The sequence below is a fragment of the Microcebus murinus genome, chromosome 11 (genome assembly GCF_040939455.1).
Source record: "Microcebus murinus isolate Inina chromosome 11, M.murinus_Inina_mat1.0, whole genome shotgun sequence".
NCBI lineage: Eukaryota > Metazoa > Chordata > Mammalia > Primates > Cheirogaleidae > Microcebus > Microcebus murinus.
The window spans coordinates 98,444,796-98,464,684 of record NC_134114.1 but is presented as its reverse complement, the minus strand read 5'-3'; the positions used below and the strand labels follow the sequence as shown (position 1 = coordinate 98,464,684).

General features: G+C 38.2%; 1 protein-coding gene across 1 annotated transcript in view; it reads left to right on the top strand.

The window, feature by feature from the left end:
- The window catches only part of FBN2 (fibrillin 2), a 284,415-nt gene that overhangs the window by 237,803 nt on the left and 26,723 nt on the right, over positions 1-19,889 (top strand). Inside the window, exons 46-55 of the mRNA XM_076008344.1 lie at positions 1,688-1,804; positions 3,319-3,447; positions 3,901-4,020; positions 6,846-6,971; positions 7,654-7,806; positions 8,610-8,675; positions 8,996-9,121; positions 9,670-9,789; positions 10,762-10,884; positions 11,362-11,493. Of these exons, the coding sequence (XP_075864459.1) occupies positions 1,688-1,804; positions 3,319-3,447; positions 3,901-4,020; positions 6,846-6,971; positions 7,654-7,806; positions 8,610-8,675; positions 8,996-9,121; positions 9,670-9,789; positions 10,762-10,884; positions 11,362-11,493 (1,212 nt within the window). The remainder of the gene's footprint in view (positions 1-1,687; positions 1,805-3,318; positions 3,448-3,900; positions 4,021-6,845; positions 6,972-7,653; positions 7,807-8,609; positions 8,676-8,995; positions 9,122-9,669; positions 9,790-10,761; positions 10,885-11,361; positions 11,494-19,889) is intronic.

Sequence of the window (19,889 nt, the reverse complement as noted above, 5' to 3'; positions counted from 1 at the left end):
CAGTCTTACAGAAAGTTAACTATGTCAGACTGTTTAAGTCTTTATTCAATGTAAAATTTGCAAGCAAGGACGTACTACAGTATGTTCTTGAGTTCAGTGATTCTCAACCTTTTTCCCCAGAAGACATTTGCATGACTTGACACACACTCTGGGTTATGTGGAATTTACCATTGTACCAGCTGCTCTCTACCCCTCTAATTTCCAACTCAATAAAGCATTTTGAAATGCAAGAGAGTAGTAAGAGTGACAGTATTAAAATGAATATTTTTATACACATATATACTTTTTTACACAAATAATTTAATACATTGGATTTATTTGCATATTTTGTGTTCTATTAAAAATTCTTTTAGGAGCAAATATAGCCAAACTTTTAAAAAATTCCCAGTAGCTAATATAACAGTTAGTTAGGTAATACTAGTGCTCAGTAAGTACTTGCTGAGCTGATGATTAATAAGTTTCCAAAGGCAGTTGGGCTGGATGCCTTGAGAATAGGACTGAGTGTGACTCCTTACATCTGATGTCAACAGTTGGCTCTGCCCTTGCTGGAGTCCTCTCACTGTGCTTTGCACTTGAAGGAGAAAAATTAAATTTAAAACTTGGCTATTGATAATTAGCATGTTCTCAGTGTAAAAACCCTAGGGCTGTGCACCTACTCTTTTGATATTCAAGATACTATCTAGGTGAATTTTAAAATCAGATTTCAGTACTGGGGAACAGACTTCCTTTATGACATACACATACCACAAGGAACACCTGGAGAATGTCTCAGTTTGTCCATTGCTTCCTAAGAGCCCTACCCCCCCATTTGGACTTCTTCCACAATGACAGGAAAAATTCTCTAGGTGATATTTTGGCAAAGGAAAATATAGGATCTGGTCCTATGTGCATGAACTTTCTGAGAATGCCTGCTTATACATGCTTCTCCTTGCTGTACTCCCTGAGAGAGTCTGATTTGCCAGAAAATATGTGAGATTTATGGTTCAGAAATTCATATGGGGAAAATCTTCCCCCACTCATAACAGTTCTTCCATGATAAAAATCAGTCAGACTCCTCAACAAGGCCTCCCTTACATAGAGCTTCCTTCCTATGGAACAGTACCTTTGTGTGTGTGTGTGTGTGTGTGTGTGCACGATAGAGTTTCAGCAGCCTGGAATTCATAGTCTGGGGAGTTTGCCTTCTCATATGATGAATGACTTTGTAAATATTTTCTTAATTCAGTTTTTTTGGAAGGCTAACTGAATTCTAATAAGCTCTAATTTGGATTCCACTACTTCATAAAATTAAAGAAACTAAAATTTGTCTTTGTTTTCCTGATAAAATTAAGGGATGTAAATTTCTGAGTAAGTATTTATAATGCTTACTAGAACAAAGTATTTTAACATTTCAAAAGATCAGTTTATTTATGATTGCTAAACAGACTTTCTCATTAAAACATATCTGCTGAGGGGATGCTTGCTTAGGCTACTTGTGGATATTATCTGTGCCTATAAGGAATTAAACTGTACTTTTTTCTTATAATTTTATTATTTTTATTTTTCTCTACCTCATAGTCATGTTCTTCAAATAAATATGAGTTCCTAGTACTGAATAAGGAAAATCTAAGTTAAAAATGTAACAGTTATTAATAGCTTATTTTTTTCCTAGTTAAAAATTGAATTTCTTTGAGCCAATGTTTCTTTGTAGATGTTGACGAATGTGAGCGGCATCCATGTGGAAATGGAACTTGTAAAAACACTGTTGGATCCTATAACTGTCTGTGCTACCCAGGGTTTGAACTCACTCACAATAATGATTGCCTGGGTAAGTACTGCAGTCAGTCCTTTGCTTCTATTTCATTTTTACACAAAATACCAAAATAAAAAATGAAACCAAAGAACAAAAAATGTTTTATTATTTATATTACAAATGTGTGCCAAAAGATGTGTAATATCATCGATTGGTTTCTAGTTAACCAAACCATAATATTGGCCTAAATAATAACAAGACAATGTACTATTTTAAGCACGCTTGTCAATAAAACAATCAATTCAGAGGAAAAGATTATTCAGATGATAGTAAACATATTGGGACTGACAGATGGTTTGGGGTATTCTTACCCCTTAGATGGGATCAAAGATAGATTTTTCATTGTTTAAGTGTGATTACAAATATTTTATATAAATCCATTGTAGATTTACATTCAAATACCAGTAGCTTCCTACTTACAAAGATGTCATGTCTTGAAATTTCGTTTTCTATAAGCTTTTGAAGCCAGGATGCCTTTCTCCACAAAAATAGTGCATGGTGATAGTCTTACAGATCAACCCTCAGGAACTTCTCTAATGCACAGTTAGAGGGTTTTAGCCCTTGGCCCACACTAACACACAAATGTGAGATGACAGCTGGTAGTGAGTGGGAGAGAGTCATGAAGTAGGTGGGGGGAGAATGAGAGAAATGACAATAAATGTTTATTCCTTGTTTACCACATGCCATGCACAACACTGGTGCTTCACAGCATGATGTGTCATCATTCACGACACCCTGCAAGGTATGGCAGTGTATCTCAGGTTTTCTACCATTGTGGGACCATCACAGCTCAACCCCGCCTCCTAATTTAACCCAACATAAGTTTTCTTTATGTTTTGAAATTCTGCAGTTATGAAAAAAATTGAGAGCTTATTGGACATTTTACTCAACCTTCTTGACTCTAATTTCATAGACCCTTTGTATAGTCAGAGTGAGCTAAAAGGTACAAACATGGCTCTGATCAAAGTACAGCCTCCACATAAGCCAAGAAATTACTTAATTGTAATCAACTCTAAGCTTAACTGAAAGCCTAAGACTTAATGTTCTTTTTTCCTTTGAATTCTATACTCTGTCTGTGATTCTAGAGTGTTTTAAATATAATTGATTTCCCTGTATTCAATATGCTCATTTATTTGCCCTTTGAATGTGATCAACTTATCTCCAAACAAAGTATCTACAAATTAGGCAATCAAGTTAGATCCCATATAACCCCTTGCCTGTGGGGAAAATATTTTTCACTTGGAAAGCATGGAAAGCTTCACCTTAAATCTTAACTTTTATCTGTTTTGAAATTCATGAGCTATATTAATACCGAAAATGAATCTTTTGGTTGAAACACCACAGTGATCCATGTGATCCTATTAGTTGCATGATCATTATGATATGTGCCATTTTTCCCTGTGTTAGTGAGGAATTATAATGTAGGGTTTTTTGTAAATGTATGCCAGTAAAGGTTTTTAAGTTGTAACTTGTGAAACAATAAACATGTAGGAACTCTTTCTGAAATGCTAATTCCTGTTTGTTTGCAGACATAGATGAGTGCAGTTCCTTTTTTGGCCAGGTGTGCAGAAACGGACGGTGTTTTAATGAAATTGGCTCCTTCAAGTGTTTATGTAATGAAGGTTATGAACTCACTCCAGATGGCAAAAACTGTATAGGTAAGTATCCAAACAATGAGCAGTCTTTATGGTGTATATTTTTGTAAAATGACAATGTGAATCTCCTCTTTCCTGCCATTTAGGAACTTGTGCACATTTCATTTGATAATCAGATCACATGCCCAAAATAAGCTATAATGGGAAGTTTTGGTGTAAGATATAAGCCAACAATGGGGAATGTTTCATAGGCAATGTTTTTATGGAGACAAGGCTTGAGGCTGTCCATGTCTTAGTAAAAGTAGGCAAAGGAAACAAATCAAGAAAATTAGCCACTTGCCAAATAAGAAATACCCCAGATGTCAAAAGAATATCCCAGGAAATATTTGTCCATGGTGACCCAGCAGATGAAAGGCCCCCTGTTGTTAATATCATGTTAATATCATGTGGCAGACAGCTCAATCTATGCAACAATTATGCCATGTTTAACTTATTTTTTCTCTCCTCTCTCTAAAGATACAAATGAGTGTGTTGCCCTTCCTGGTTCTTGTTCTCCTGGCACCTGTCAGAATTTGGAGGGATCGTTCAGATGCATCTGTCCCCCAGGGTACGAAGTAAAAAGCGAGAACTGCATTGGTAAGACTGGCTTGATTCTGAGGTCCATGAGCTGTTCAGTTTAATAAGATTTGGTGCAGACTCTGTGGAAATGTGCCGAGTCCCAGTGACTGCGAGCTTACCAACCTAAGGACTTAAACATAGAGCAGTGTACATCTGTTTTATTGAACCATCAGAAATGATTTGACGGTGGAATGGCAGGAATGAAAAACTTAGGGATGTGGGATTTTTCATTAACAGAAATCTTACACTAGTCAGAAAATTTTCAGCATACTCTAATCTTTTTTCCAAATGTCAACAGAGACTTCCTACTGAATTTAAAGTGTGTCTACAAAAACTGTAATCTTTGGCACCCAATTTCAAAACAGCTATTACAGGTGTCTGGGGTCTTAGAAATGTGAGCAGAAAATCTTTACAATGCTGTTGAGACATTTTTTCCTTAGGAAGGCCTCATGTCAAAGCAGAAAATATTAATCCATTTATCATAACAGATGTTTTTCTGTTGAAACTCTTCCAGCTCACAAGAACACTGTAACCACATCAAATGTGGGTCCCAGAATTGCCTGGTGGACACGGTGAAGGCCGGCCTTCTCACAGTTCACTTTATTTCACTTTATACAAATTATTTTTTATAGCCTTGTTAAAATTCAGAAGCAACAGCATCTTAGAGTGGTTTTTCTAACGTGAAAGGATTGTGAGGGAAGTTTTTGCCTTTAAGGTATCCATTTTTTAAAATTCTGTTTCCCTTGGCAAGATTTCATCTAAAGATGTGTGACTCTGCGGTTCACATTTGAGGGGGTTGCATAGACAGTCCAAGGAAGCATTCTGCTTCATAGGATTTAATTATGTTTCAGACCGTATAGTTAGATATTATGGGTATCCCTAGTCATTCTGATTTTCTGTCTCATTTGTATAGTCCATTGTAAGATTGTCTAGTGTTTTTAATGCTTAAAAATAATAAATAATAATATTAGAATCATCTTAGTAAGAAGTTTCTTTAAAAGTTTAAGATCTTGTCTTCCTTCCATTTTCTTTTTTCATGTTTAGTTTCGATTCTGTGTTGTCTCCATGCTCCATTTTTTTGTGGACAAATAATAGCAGTGTTAGCCACCAGGAGGGAAACGGACACGCATATGCTTCTTTGTGTCAGGTGGTCTTGGCTACCTTTTCTTTTAGTGAAAGTTTCTGTATCTATGATTTAGTTTCATTTTATTAAGTTTCAGAAATATTTTCTTTATCCATTGTTAGCAATGACACTATTTGGCATTTCTGAAAAATTGGTTTTTAACTAACTTACTTCACTATAAGAATATTCTCTTCAGACTAGTATCTCATTTACCAGTTTTTCTCATGTAAAATTCTTCTCAACGTGACCACATGAACACACAGACACGTATGCACACATCCCACGCACATATAAATCCGTTCTGACATTCAGTGGGTATTACAATGAATACTTGGCACCTTTTTAGTTGCTAGAAATACAAAAATATAGTTTTTGCCTTCAGGTAACTTACTGCCCAGTGAGAGGCACAGACTTTGTAAGCAAGCCTGTTTTATGAGGACACCCTCACAGCGCAGTGCGGCAGGCGCCACAGGCGTGCCCTGCAGGCGTGCTGGGGGTGCCGGAGCACGCAGGAGGGGCGGAGACCGTGGCAGTGGCAAGAGGGCGGCGTGCTGTGGAAGCCATCACAAAGGATCGGGGACGTTCTAGGTCACTCTTAAATGTTGGATAAGAATTTACTAATCAAAGAAGGAAAGAGTACAGAAGAGGCTATTTTAAGGCCCAAGTAGCACAAGCATGGTAAGGGACTTCAAATGACTGGCTCAGAAGGTTGAACTTTTTAGTCCTTTGGTCAGTGTGGAACCATTGTGGGCTTTTTTGGATTTTTTTTGTCTTTTTAAGAAAAGAGATGACTCATTCCTTAAACTTCTGCAAATATGAATTGAGAGCTCAGTATGTGCCGGGCGCTGTGCTAAGAGCTGAGGGTGCACCAGCAAGCCAGGCGTCTCGCCTTGTCTTCACCGCGCATACATTCTAAGGCGCCTGGAATCACGTGTGATAGTTATTCATTTAGTTAAAATAACCCATTAAATAGGAACTCCCCATGAAAAATGGCCAAGAATCACTGGTAAGTTATGCTTATTTATTTTAAGGAGCCATTCTGGGGTCAGGGGGAAATGGTAACATTCTCAAAATAATGTCTGAGTCTTCTAGTTTCGTACAGTGTAGATTTTCAAATACAATCAGATGGATGTTTTAGCAAGACAACCCCAGTGGTAATGTGAAGAGAAGAGAGGGAGATGAGGAGGTCACTTACGAGACTTACAGTGATCCAGGTGGCAGATGATGATGGGTTTGGAAGTACTGAGGAGGTAGAACTGGCAGGGCACATTCTGCTTACAAATGGAGCCCAAAAGGTCAGGGCAAGAAATAAGGGAGACTCGGGGTCCCAGTTGGAATTACCTAGAGGAGGGAAGGGACCAGTCAGTAAAACATATTTGGCCAGAGCAAATCTGTGATGCATGTGAAATGTTGACTTGGTCTTGTCAGGTAGGCAGCTAGACATACACACATACACAGCTAGGGGTCAAGGACAGGGAGCTGGAAATGGACTTGGGATTCCCTGGCATGTGATTGGTTGAAACTGGATATAATCTTTGACTTTTTAAGCAATAAGAGTTCATTTTTTAAGAATAAGTTAAACATATATGTTTATGTAATTTCTTGTCTCATATTAAATATCCACTGGCTAGTGGACTATTGTGATATATGGATAATTATTTTCAAATATCAAACAGTGTATTTATTTAATACATTAATACATTCTTCCTCTGTTCTGCAGATATAAATGAATGTGATGAAGACCCCAACATTTGTCTTTTTGGTTCTTGCACCAATACCCCAGGGGGCTTCCAGTGCATCTGCCCGCCTGGCTTCGTTCTGTCTGATAACGGACGGAGATGCTTCGGTAAGCTTTGGAACGGCCTCTCCAGCATAGTGAGCCCTTAGAAACTGCAAAGCTAGATTGTGAACCTCATGCTAGTGTTTGTCATGACAAATTGCATGTCTGTGGTAAATACATCTGAAAATTAAAAATACAGGTCTCAAAAGTGTATGCAATGGATACTTTTTAAAGTTCTTTGAATTATTGTCACTGTTACTGCATTTTTTTTAATTTTATACTAAAAGAAAAATTGTTATCCTGATTCACCAGATTGACTGTTTTCCTTTTGTTGTTGGCAAATATTTTTTTTGCATATTTTGGTGTATGAGTTGCTTTTGATGTGACATAACTTACTAAAAGTTACCTAGATTGCTTTTATTAAGTGATAATGTAACAGTAAAAAAAAGAGATTCCTTGTGATAATCGTTTTGACATTGAGCATTATTTCTCAAATTTCCTAAGCACATTATAAAAATATTTTAAGCATTTTAAATAATTGAATAAAATTTTATAGACAGGTCAAGTTAAATTGGCAAATGAAATCTACAATGGAGTATTTCCAGACAATTCTTTACTGCTAATCTAGTCTGCATCATATGTTCTGCCCATGACAAATGTTTAGTCAGAAACAGAGTCATAAATAAATTCATACACAAAAGAGTTTTAAATGACTAATAAGGAGCACTTTGTGTGCTTTCCTGATTAGATACTCGCCAGAGCTTCTGCTTCACAAATTTTGAAAATGGGAAGTGTTCTGTACCCAAAGCTTTCAACACCACAAAAGCAAAGTGCTGCTGCAGCAAGATGCCAGGAGAGGGCTGGGGGGACCCTTGTGAGCTCTGCCCCAAAGACGACGAAGGTAAGAGTGACAACATAAAACACCGCTTGTCACTGGTTTGTGAATATTTCCAGAGTCGCTTTGACCATGTAATTTATGAATGTTTTGAGAGTGAAATCATCCTCTCCATTATAAGTTTTGATGGTTCAGTGAGCAACCTAGTGTGAGGGACTTCTTTCAACTTTTGAAGCAACATGTATAAGCACAGGTGGAGTTAACCTTTAATTTCATTTTTCCTCTCAATGTTAGTATTATTTGCTTTCAAACGAATGGATTCGAGGGGTGCAGGGCAGGCGATGGAAGAAGGAATGGAAATTAGGCCCAGTTGCTGTGCGAGTCCCACATGGGCATCGTGTCCCATGGCTGTGGCTCTCAGAATTTTACATAAGATTCCGAGAAGCTGAGCCAGCTCGATAGCTGTTGCCAGGAAGAGACCAACAGCCTGACAGGCTTTGTTAGCCTGGTGGATTATAGTGTCATTCCCAGCAAGCTCCAACAGGCTTGTCCTCCAGGTGAGGGGTGGCTTCCGTGAATGATGGGCAGGAAGGGCTCTTTGGTCCCTCTCCTTCAGATGAGGACGCAGGAAGAACCCAGAGCCCTCAGTAGGTGGCAGCCTTGAAGGACAAGCTCGGGCGAGCTTTACTAAATATGTTCAGAGTTGTTTTTGAAATAAATAATAAAAAATAAAAGACTCGTGTCTTTTATTTGCAGTTTTGCAGAGGAAAAATAATTAAGTACAATTTCATGTATATTGTTAATCAGGTCTTAACTTCTCTGATAATTGAGACTCTTCAATAATGGAGAATTTGTGTTTTTCTCTGTAGTTGCATTCCAGGATTTATGTCCATACGGCCACGGAACTGTCCCTAGTCTTCATGACACACGTGAAGGTGTGCTTTGATACATTTTATTCCTATAGTCTTACTTAATACAAATATATTATTTTTCCTTTATTTTATAAATTATGCTAATTTTACTATAAAAGTAGCATATTATATTCAATATATTAATACATACATAATACTTACGTTCCCTGTGCAGTTTATATCTATCATAAGATCATGACATGATATATGAAATACTTTATATGTTTCTCAGACAAAGGAAAGATTTACATGTTTTATTAATTTTATGTCTGGGTTGAAAAGATATATACAATCTTGGCATATCTTCTTATATGAGAAAGTTCACAGGCCGTTCTGTGTTTTAGATGTCAATGAGTGTCTTGAGAGCCCAGGCATCTGTTCAAATGGCCAGTGCATCAACACCGATGGGTCTTTCCGCTGTGAATGTCCGATGGGCTACAACCTTGATTACACAGGAGTGCGCTGTGTGGGTGAGTGCTGGGGCTACACTGCACAACTTTGAAGTTCTTCCCTACTTCTCACATTCAGCAAAAGGTCCCTTGGGCACCCTGGGTGGTGGCGGGATTTACAAAACCAAGATAAGTAGCTAGTAATGGCTTTTTCTTCACCAGGCCTGTATTTTCCAGTCCAACCTGATGCCCAACCTCTGTTTTCAACCAAATATACAAAATTTAATGTGTCTAGAGTATTAGAATTGCCAAAACCTCTAACTGGGAAAGAGATCCATTTTACTTTATGACTTTCCATGCCTGCTCTTGAAGCAGAGGACCACATCCCTCTTCTGGATTTGTGACCTAGGTCGTGCAAGCATTACTATCTGTGGGTCAGAGCATTGCACACTGATCTTTCAGGGTCCTTTGTACTGCATAACAGCCAGCCAGCCAAGGCTAAGGGGGTGCAAGGGTCACATGTGCCCTCCTGTGATCCTGGAAATATGTGAGGGCTAGTGTGGCTGTTCATGGGCAGCTCTTGTTAAACTGAAACGTCTTTGTGGCACATTCTTATTCTTATTTTTCAGATACTGATGAGTGTTCAATCGGCAATCCATGTGGAAATGGTACATGCACCAATGTTATTGGAAGTTTTGAATGCAATTGCAATGAAGGCTTTGAGCCAGGGCCCATGATGAACTGTGAAGGCAAGTGATCTTTGCCTTCAGTGTTATTATTTCTTCTTGATATGTAAAGTATTTTTAATACCTCAATCTTTATTTATGTTGCTTCTGATATTCTTCTGATGATTATATATATATGTATTTTTTTATTTTTCTCTACCTTGGTGAGCACAGTTACTGTAGCTGTTCTACAGCCCTTGTCCAACATCTGGGTCATCTCAGGGTTGACATCTATTGATTATCTTTTCCCTTGACATTAGGTCGCATTTTCCTGGTTCTTCAGCATATTGGTTAATTTTGGATTTATACCCTGGATATTATGAATGATATGTTCTAGAATCAGTTTTTACTCTGAAGAATGTTGATGCTTCTAGCTTAGCAGACACTTAACTTGGGTCTACACAATAGCAGACTACCAGGCCTGTGGAGGGTAATGGCTGGTATTTCAGTTTTGCTCTTTAAATCCTAGTGGCTGGCTTCCTTGATTTTGCACCACACACCCATGGTACCACAATTTAGGCTGAATATATGGGAAAAAAAGTGTTTCTCCTCCCCTGGCCCTCTCTTTTCCAGGGTTCCCCTCTCTTCACCAGCCTTGGTTACCCCAAGGCTCCCTCCCCCACATCCTCTGAACAGAATCTCAGAAAAGTTTCTGTTTGATTTAGCTGCCAGGTACTGCCACTGCCAGGACAGTGGTCATCAGCAAAGTAATTCCAGGAAAAGAAAAAATCAGTATGGAATTACTTCTTGCTGGTTTGCTCTGAGTTTCAACTCACAGCTAAAACCTTCAGGTATTTTTTGTATTTTTTTTCCAGAGTTTATAGCTGTTATTTCTTAGAGGACAAGTTTGCTCCCTACCAAATTCTACATACTAGAAATGGAAGTTCTATTATCCTGTTGCTTTCTGTATGAATACCAAAGTAAATACATCCATGTTTTTTAAACAAATAATTAGAACTCTAGGCTGAGCATGTGCCTGTCCATTTCTTTGATCAGATATAAATGAATGTGCCCAGAACCCACTGCTGTGTGCTTTCCGCTGCATGAACACGTTTGGATCCTATGAATGCACGTGCCCGATTGGCTATGCCCTCAGGGAAGATCAAAAGATGTGTAAAGGTAAGGCCACAGGGCAAGGGAATAGTTAGAACTTTATTTGCCATGCAGGAGATCTGTTTTAACAATTTAATAGTTCTAAGCTGGCTTTTTTGAGAGCTTTTACAGAAGCATATGAGATAGCATTTTCCTGGTAGATTTCTATACCTAGGTAGGAAGACCTGATTTTTTTTGAAAAATCAAATAAATGAAAAAGAAGATGATTTGAGGAACCTGCTGTCCTCACACTGTTGGACTCTTATTAAAGCAAAGATTGCCCTTCCCTGAACTTCTTATCATTGGGTCCAGTGCTGGCACGGCAATATTACATGTGGATTAATAGCCAACAGTTGAAAAAGACTGGGCTGCTCCTTTCTCTGTCACACTATAATATTACATGTTAAAAGCAGAAGACCAAACATATGACTTAAAAGTACTAAGCAGTAGCGTGCTCCTGAGATTTCTTGTTTTTGTTTTTCTCCTATTAAAAACATTTTGCAGATCTAGATGAATGTGCGGAAGGGCTGCACGACTGTGAGTCCAGAGGCATGATGTGCAAGAACCTGATTGGCACCTTCATGTGCGTCTGCCCCCCTGGCATGGCCCGGAGGCCCGACGGAGAAGGCTGCATAGGTGAGCTGTGCGGGCGACGTGTGCTTGTGTAATGCCCCGCTCCAGCCACATTGATGGCCCTATTCTCAAATCATCTTAAGTGCAAGCCAGTTATTTTTCCAGTTGTGTCAAGGCTGTGCTGTAGCTAGCTTTCTTCTGTCTCAGGGTGCATGCCAATATAATAGGTGCAGGATTGTGGCAGTCATGCCTGCTCAAGAATATATGCTCTTTTCTTTTCATAATCCTGCCGTGTCCTGTAAATGTAAAATACTAAATTTAGAAGTATAGAAAAACTACTTGCAACAGCTCTCCTCATGTAGCAAAATAAAAATATGAGGTAATGGTCTTGTTTTTGTGTCATTTCATGAATGAGGAGAGTATCTAAAGGGGCAGATAATTTCCAGACCCCTATTTTAGGCTGGACATCTCTGTGACTTTGGCCATATTTTTTTAAACATATTTAGACCTCAGTTAATACATTTATAAAGGGAAGAAGTAGGGCTGGGATTTTTGTTACCTGCGAAAGTCTCATGCCATGTAAGCTGGTTGTGACCACAGTATACATTATCTCAGCACTTCTTTCCAAAGTACTGTCACCTGAGACACTGCAGCCCACTACACAGCCTTTCTCCTCCTTGCTTTAATTAAGAACCTGTGGCTCCCCTACTAACCTCCAATACTAGAGAAACATGGGTGTTTTTCAGAGGATTGTAAATCTGAAGATTACTGGGGTTTTTTGAAAGTTATATGAAAATAAGATTTTTTAAAAACAAATCTATTAGTGATTGCCTGGTGCTAGGAGTCAGAATAGAGAGTGGCTATAAATGGACACTAGGGATCCCTTTGGGAAATGGAAATGCTCCAAACCTGGATTGTGGCAATGGTTACACAACCCTATGATTTTCTAAAACCGTTAAGCTGTACACTGAAAACACAGGAATTTTATGGCATGTAAATTATAACTCAATAAATCTGTTTTGAAAAAATAAATCTACCACAGGAAAAAAAAATGCAAGATGTTTACTACAATCATGTTTGTAGTAACAAAAAGAAAAGAAAAGAAAGCCATCTAAATGTCCATCACAGGTAAATAAATTGTGGCATATCCATGCTGTGCAATATACAGGAGTTAAAAAGAATAAGGTATATGTGTGTATGTACTAATACAGAAAGAACAAGTGGTTATAGAACAATTTAATGCAATGTTTCATATTTTAAAGAAAATTGTAAATGATAGTATATGTTTTCTGTAGGCACATATGCAAGCAAGTAAATACACAGTAAAACATTTAAAAAGATAAACCCCTATTCATAGAAAGAATTACCTCCAGGGAAGATATTGAGATTAGAAGTTACTAGTCTGAAGTGATTTTAACTTTATCTGTCAATTTTCATTTTTTACAAAAGAGTAAATTCCTGAATTACGAGCATAATATAAATTAATTTTAAAATGTATGCAACAACTTATCAAATTATGATTGGATTTTATAGTTTCTTTTCATTTGTTAGATATTTCATTCAAATGCACTATTTAATAAGTTAAAGATAGGCCTAAATCATAGGTTTAGTTATGCAGTGGTTCTTTCAAAAACACCATTCTTTTAACATCTGTAAACCCAGAAGATTAACCTATAATCCTAAATCATAATATATATGTTTCTCAAAATCCAGTACAAGGCAAAATGCTAACATATATAGAAGGGGGGAAATCGACATTCTTAACCATCCTGTCTTTTTTATGTCTTTTTATGTCTTTTTTATGAAACTCATTTTCATTTATTTCTCTTTTTAATTTACTTGTGTATGAGTGCTCTAATTTCATCTGACTAGACTACTTAGAAATGTGCTTTAGTTTTTACAAATGGAAAATTTCTTATTTCTGTAACTAGCTGAATTTTACAATATACTGCCATACATTTATTTATAGGTATGTTTCCCGGGAAGAGGGGGTAAGCATTTTGGTCAGGTTAAGAACCCAAGTTTCTGGTCCTCGATTTGCCATGAATGAGCTGGATGACTTCAAAGTAATTTAATTGTCTGTCCTTCCATTTTCTCATCTGTATAGAGTGAGAAACTTAAGTCCACATGATTGATAGGGAGGGAGTACAGGCTCTAATATTCCATGATCCTGTGAACTGACTTTTTCAAAGAAAAGATCCAGGGCACAATTAGAAATTTGTAGTTTTTCATTGTTACAAAGCAATACAAAAGATAAAAGTTCTGAAACTTCTCTGATCCTCAAGCTTTACTAAATACCATGCTTATAGCTGAAACGTCTTCAAAAACTTTTTTGATCATCAGAGAACTCTTTGTAGAAACGTTTCATGCAGACAATATATTTTTACAATTGAAATTCCATTTAAAATGCCAAAATACTATTATTAATAAAAAAGTGTTTACAAAAGTCAGAATGAATGATAACACCACACACAAAAAAATAAATTAAAATGCCAGGTATATGATATTGGAATCCAACAAAATTACCCAAAAAGTCAACTGCAACAGAAACTAGAACTGTTATAGGCAAGGGAATTAAAGTTATACAGGAAATCTAAAACCTCTCTAAATAAAATTATAAACTTAATCATAAATGGAAACTTGACTATGCAATATAATATGCCCTCGTAATTATGTCTTAAACAAATAAATGAATCGAGAAATCTAATAAATAGAAAAATTTTACCAAGATCATTAAATTTTCTTTTTTAGACATTTGGAATCAGTCCAAATTTTTAAAAGTTTACCCAGCAGTCTTTGATTAGAACATCAGAGACACAGGGGAATGAGAGAAGTATGGAGTGGTTTTATAGCAATCCAGTTCTACATTGCAGTGTCAAGAGAGGTAGGAGTGAAAGGGAAAATAGTCGCATTCTATTTAATTATTGACAGACTAGTCTCCTGTACATGGAGGCTGCCAGAGGTAAGGCAGGAAGAGGGAAAGAAGCAAGGTAAGAGAATTAAATCACTTTCAAGTCATCCAGCTCATTTATGGCAGATCCAGGATCAGAAACCTGGGTTCTTAACCTGGTCACAATGCTTACCCCCTCTTCCTGGGAAACACATCTATAAATGTAATGACAGTATACCATAAAATTTAGCTACTTACAGAAATGAGAAATTTTCCATGTATAAAAAGTAAAGCATATTTCTAAACTCTAAGGCTCAAAGAACTTTACTCATAGCCGCACTGACCTCCTAAATTACCTGGAAGCCTGCTTGTAGTACCCCAAAGGCAGAAAGCATGACAGATTTGGTGAGAAAATGTTCATACAACAAACATGAATTGAAATTCCAGATGATGCCAAGTTCAGCACCAGTCACCTGCTGCACTATTTTTTAGCAAGAACTAAAGAAAATTATTCAAAGATGAATAACTACACAGGTCTGCAACTAATATATTACATATGGGGGAGGGGCAGAGAAGAAGAAAGGAAAATAAACAAAAAATAGATCCAAACAATTCAGGAAACAGAAGAAAAATTTGGAAAAATAGTTTTAATAATCTGTAAGAGATATTAAATAAAAATTCAAATAGATAAAAAAGATTGAAAAAGAGAAGATAAGACAATACAAAGAAGCTCAGGAAAGAAGGAAACCTGTCACAGAAATTAAAGTCACATAAATAAGTAATAAAAAGTAGAAAGGGCTAAAAACACAATCACAAATGTGGATATAGAAGTGGTCAATAAGAAGATAATATAGGTAGAAGACAAATCCAATATGTGCATAAATAAAGTTTCTAAAAAACAAAAACTAAACGTTTAAATATATTTGAGTATTTGTAAAAGAAATTCTTATAGAAAACATTTAAATCCACATCAGAAGAGCACATTGCCCCATGAAAATGTGTTGCAGAACAGTCGTTCATTTATTCAAGTATATTTGTTGAACATGTGATATGTTTGTGGAGATACAATAAACTAGATGAATAAGTCCCCCACTCTCAATAAGTTTACATTCAGGTCATAGAGAAACAGACTTCAAACAAACAAGTATGCGTGATAATGTCATGTAGTGGTTAAGTCTTTTTAGTAGGAGCTACTTTAAAATACAGTTTCAAGGAAGCAAATGAGATGACACTTGCTCTGGGGCCTAGAAATGAAAAATGAGGAAATAGCAATAACAGAGACCCCTAAAGCAGGAACAAAGACAGTGTTAACTAGAGTTTGTGCAGGAGAGTGGCATAAAGTGAGGTCCCAAGATAGGCAAATGCACTGCAGGCCATGGTAAAGTATTTGGTTTAACGGCAGAGTGATTAAGGGTGGGGCTCTGGAGATTGACCGTGAATATGAAAAATCTGTAATAGCTTCATATCTACTAACCCTCTGACCGTGGGCAAATTGGCTTAACTATGGTGCGCCTAATTCCTCATGTAAAAACAAATAGGAGAAATGAGAGCACTTACTTCATAGGATTGTTGGGAGGATTAAAGAATTCGTGTAAAAAGTGCAGTGCTTGGCATATAGTAGAATTTCAATTAAGTGTTAGTTGTTGTTATTGTCTAATTTACATTTTTAAATATCTCTGGCTGCCTTGTAGGTAATGCATTTTAAGGACGTGGGAGCAGAATCAAGGATCTCATTTAGGTGGCTGTTTTCTTTCTTTTCTTTCTTTTTTCTTTCTTTCTTTCTTTCCTCAAATGGAAGCAGAGTAGGTGGCTGTTTTAATCGTCCAGGTAAGAGAAAGAGGCTCAGATCAGGGCCATACTAATGTGGAAAAGGAGTGGACAGATTCAGAAAATATGTTGGGATTAACAGATTGTATTGCTGATGGATTGGTTGGTTATGGGAGATGAAGAAAGACAGGTATAAAAGTCCTAGGAGTTTGACTTAACGAAAGTAAACTAGTTTATTAATTTTAGTTGATGGTACTATTAACTAATATGGAAAAGACTGGGAGTGCAGAAGACTAAAAGCTCTGTTTTGACCATGCTACGTGTCAGATGCGTGTTAGCTTTCCAAATGGTGTTAAAAAGTAGAGAGATGCATTTATGAGCCATAGGTATAATTTACTAGCAAATAGGTAGTGTTTAAAAAAAATCATGGGATTGGCTGAGAACACCGAGAGAAATCACAGAGAGCAGAAGCAGAGACTGAGCTGTGAGCTCTCCAGTATCTAGAGTGACTCAAAATAGGAGAAAACTGGAAAAGAGCAGCCAGCAAGGTAGGGAGTTCTCCAGGTCCATGCGGTGTCCTGAGAATCCACAGAATGGATTATTCAAGCAGTTAGGACAGCAGTCCCCGACCTTTTTGGCACCAGGGACTGGTTTCACGGAAGACAGTTTTTCCACAGACCCGGGGAGCGGTGGGGCCGCCAGGTGGTTTGGGGATGATTCAAGTGCATTTCATGTATTGCGCAGTCAAACCTGTCTGCTAAGGTGGTCTGTATGCGCGGCCGCTCCGGGGCGCAGCCTAGACCCGCGCGGTGTGCAGCGGGCGTGCCGCGGGCGCCGCCCAGCCCTGACGCGGCAGGAGGCGGCGCACGCGCGGCGCGGACGGGCTGGGCCCGCGGCCCCACCGCGCCCCTGCTGCGGGCGGGAACCGGTCCCTGGCCGGCGTTGGGGGCCGCAGTGAGGCAGTGGTCGCTTTGCGGGACGCTCCTGAGGTGCAGGGCAACAGACGGCGAAGTGGCGGTGCCGCGGCCCCAGCCCCGCCGCCCTCCCGCCAGGCCGCAGCCGCGGGATGGGCGCGGAGCGAGCCGACCTGCGCGCGTGGGCGGCGTGCGCGTCCTCGCGGGAGCGCGCGCGGCGGGCGGGAGCGCGGGCCGCGCTGGGGAGCGGCCGCCCACGCCGCTGAGCGTCCCGAGGGGCTGACTGCGCGGTCGTCGCGCGGGTGCTCGAATCGTCCCGAGACCGTCCCTGCCCCGCCCATGGCGCAGCCCTCCCGCGGAGCCTTCGCCGGGGCCGAAAAGGTCGGGACTGCCGGGTCACCAATTAGATTTGGTGACCTCTCCAGGACGTGTCAGTGGACAGGCAGAGCATGTGGGTTAAGGAGAGAATCGAGATGAGGAAGTGAAAATGATCACCACAGAAGATTCTTTCAAGATATTTTGGCCTGAAAGGAAATAATGAAATGTGGTAATAGCTGGAGGGCTAACATATGATTAATAGAGATGGAGCTTTCTAGGACAGAAGTTACTAGAGAATGTATGCTGAGGTAGTCATTCCTTGAAAAGGAAGCATTGAGAAAACTTGGAAAGCAATCCAGAGTACAAGTGCAAAGGTTGGCCTTTGAGAAAAAGCAAAGATACTTCAGCTGTTGGAGGAGGACAGAAGGTTGAAAATGAGGGCACAGCCAGCCAGGTGGTTCGTAGCAGAGGGCCCCTAATGTGTCTCAATGTGTAGTGGTCGTTTTAGAAAATGGGAGTGTGGACATACTAGGAAGTATAGTAGGATCGTCGAGGGAGGATTGCATACCTGTTTGAGATTTGAGTCATGAGTTAAAATGAGACCTGTTTTCCTCTAGTCTATCGTATTGCCCTGGATTAGACACAGAGGAGGTAGCAGTATGTGAACATTGGACGAGAGTGATAGATGATGAAAAGCTTAATAATTGGTAATCCTGATGATGCAGCCCACAAATTGTCAAAGAATAGAAAGTTTCATGCTGGAAACAAAAATTTCATATGGGGCAGCATCACACCAAGATATATCCTAATGAAGTTATAAATGTCAACAATAGAAAAAAAAGCAGGCTATTTTTTTTTCAACTTGTCTCTGTAATTCTCAATTCCAATGGCAGTAATCAAGAGTAATCTAAGAATTTGAGCCACATTAAGTTATCATCCAAGTATAAAAGCTATATTATACATCATCAAACACGGAGGAACCCAGGCAATATATCTAGCAAAAGCCCTCTTTGAGAAAAATAATTCAGACAACTTAAATACAAACCAAAATAAAGGTGTAAAACATTAGGGATAAGATTAGATCAAGATGGCAGATCTTGCATACTCAGATTCTAGAAACAACAAACAATTTTTTAAAATCTATAACTTAGCTCATTGCTTTTGTATATACTTTTAAATTTCTACAAGTGTTTTTTCCCTTAAAAATGGAAAAAAAAAAAAAACCACACAAGACATATCATGGTGTATTTTAAAATACTAAGAGCAAAGTGAAAATCCTTAGTTTCCAGAGAGAAAAAACAGATTTCCTACAAATGAACAGTAACAGTGGGTAAAAGAAAACAAAGGAGTAGTTTCTTCAAAACATTTTAAGGGAAAATAATTTTGAACTAAAATTGCATACTCAAGCAATTGTGAAAACAAACAAAATAAGATATTGTCAGAAATCTGTTTTAGTATATTTGCCACCCACATACCCTCTCTGAAATAATTGCCAAGCTATGTGAAGCCATGGTTAGCCAAGAAACCAGTAAGTCTCATTATTTAGTTTAAATAGATGCTGATGGCACATTAAAAATTTAACAAACTAGAATTTCTGGATCACATCAACACAGTAAGTGGTACAGAGAGAGCAGAGATAAGTGAATTTGTGCCAAGTTGGTTGTTATGACCAGAATCTCTTGAAACAGATAATTCTTAGCATTGATGGAAAATTGTTAGTTAAGAATGTGTTGAAATTGTTTAATGGTTACCACTAGAAGAATAGAAGATGATAACTTCCAAACATGAGTTGGGAGCACAAGGAAGACATAGGAAACTGGATTAATGTAATGAATGTTGAGAGAAGGGGGCAATGGCATATGAATGTAAAACAATATAAAATGGCAGGTAAGAATCCAAACAAATCAGTAATTGTGGTAGATATAAATAGTTTAAATTACCGGTTCAGAGATAAGTATATTTTTTTAAATTCTTTTTAAATTCCAGCCAGGTACTTTTTAATAGAAATGTACCTAAACCAAAATGTGAGATAGGTTAAAAATAAAGACATTCAAGGTTAAAGCTAATAAAAGGAAAGCACGTGCAAAACAAATGTCATTAAATTGAAGACTAAAAAATTTAAAAAAACTATAAAGATGAAAGGAGCAAATTATCAAAAGGATATAATTGTCATGAGAACTCTTGTGTTCTAACAGAATAGCTTTGAAAAAAATCAAACAGATTTTACAAAGTTATCAAAAACATACAGTAAGGACAGAGAATCTTAATAAAACAATTTTGTTTGAGTAGTTTATCACCAATCAAAAGAGCAGTGCTACCTAAATTTCCTCTCCCATTAACTGCCCTCACAGACAACTATTCTGTGATTTTACTCAAAGCCAGTGTAGCAGCTTGTCATTTATCCTTGGCCTATGGCTCTTACCCTACTCATCACCCCACTCGACACCCACCATCTCTCTGCCCCCAGCCTTTCTCTCATATCTGACATTTTTCCTCCAAAGTTATCCTCCTTGCCTAGTGTCCTAAGCCAATTTTATCCCTTATGGAGGCCAATTTCCAGTTCTTTATTA